We start from the raw sequence: 1,365 nt of genomic DNA, 5'->3' as shown, positions 1-1,365 counted from the left end.
CACACACACACACACACACACACACACACACATGACAGAAGGCGACAGATAAGCAGAAGTAGCACTGTAGTTCTCCAAGAGCCGGGCGACTCGAGTGGCAGGAAGGAGAGGGAACAAGCGATAACACAGGGCAGAAACTGATAATACACACACATGTATTATAAGCTCGTCCAACTACAAAACATCGTGGTGGGTTTTTTTTCCGGTTGTTTTATTTAGGGGGGGGGGTGTGCAAATAAATTTTAACATATTTAATGTGTCCAGTGCGCTTATATGACTTTATACATCCCGTAAAACACTCACCAAAACAAAAACGAAAAAACAAACACAAGATAACGTTTCGTTGCAAGCATCGATTTTCATCAAACCTTTACCAGTAGTCTTGTATCTATTTGTCTTAACTAACTGTAAGCATATCGAGGTAAATGGTTCTGGCCTGAGAAAGCTACAAATCAGCAACGTTTTCAAGAGGCCATGAAGTCTTTGTTAAAAAATGTGATGATGACTAACAGTGTTCATGACTACTGACTACGTAGGCCCACATTTGGGTCGTCAAGATGACTAACAAAGTCCTCTTTTACCTTACGTTGACATTGAACCTTACGTTGACATTGAGAGTTTGTGTGAGTGTGTGTGGAGGGGGAGGGGGGGTTGCGCTTAAGTAGACTTTTACCAAACTAAGTGCTGCATAACAGAGAATCCAGTCAAGTGACACTACAATGACGTGACGCATTACGCACTACTCACCTCCACGATTCTGATTAAGATGTAGTCGAAGAGGAACCAGACGAGGAGGTGGGAGAGGAAGAAGGCGAGAGGGGAGGCATCGAACAGGAACATAGTGGCCCAGGAGGCTAGTACTCCCAGCACTATGCTCTCCCCTACTGGCTCTATCACGATCAGGGTGGGGACCATAGAGATACGGAGCTGGGACCATCTGGAGAAGGGACAGAGGGGTGAAGTGAGTTTTACATTATAATCGACACACTTGTGCGTGCGCGCGTGTGTGTGTGTGTGTGTGTGTGTGTGTGTGTGTGTGTGTGTGTGTGTGTGTGCGTGTGTATCTGTGTGCGTGTGTATGTATGTGTGTACGTGGTGAAACACCAAACCAATGTGCCAGGATCTGGACAATAAAGATGTATTTTATCTAAAAGATAGTATAGTATATTTAGACTAGACGTGCGTGCCTGGTCACTTTGTTTAGTCACAATAAAGTCACAGAAGTGCCAAAGATTACAGGTATAACAAGAGAGTAACAAACACACAAAAAAGCAGGAGGAGAGAGATAAATAATAATAATAATAATAATAGATAGCATTTGTATAGCGCATATCCCCGCTCATCAGCAGGCTCTATGCGCTTTAC

At 43.7% G+C, this 1,365-nt stretch overlaps 1 protein-coding gene across 1 annotated transcript in view; it reads right to left on the bottom strand.

The window, feature by feature from the left end:
• Window positions 1–747: 747 nt before the first annotated feature.
• The window catches only part of LOC101856600 (ceramide glucosyltransferase-B), a gene marked incomplete at its 3' end in the record, with an annotated part of 22,615 nt that continues 21,997 nt past the window's right edge, over window positions 748–1,365 (bottom strand). The window contains 1 exon segment of the mRNA XM_005106043.3: window positions 748–937. Within this exon segment, the coding sequence (XP_005106100.2) occupies window positions 748–937 (190 nt within the window).

Source organism: Aplysia californica, unplaced genomic scaffold (assembly GCF_000002075.1).
Source record: "Aplysia californica isolate F4 #8 unplaced genomic scaffold, AplCal3.0 scaffold00508, whole genome shotgun sequence".
NCBI lineage: Eukaryota > Metazoa > Mollusca > Gastropoda > Aplysiida > Aplysiidae > Aplysia > Aplysia californica.
This window is presented reverse-complemented; position numbering and strand designations above follow the sequence as displayed.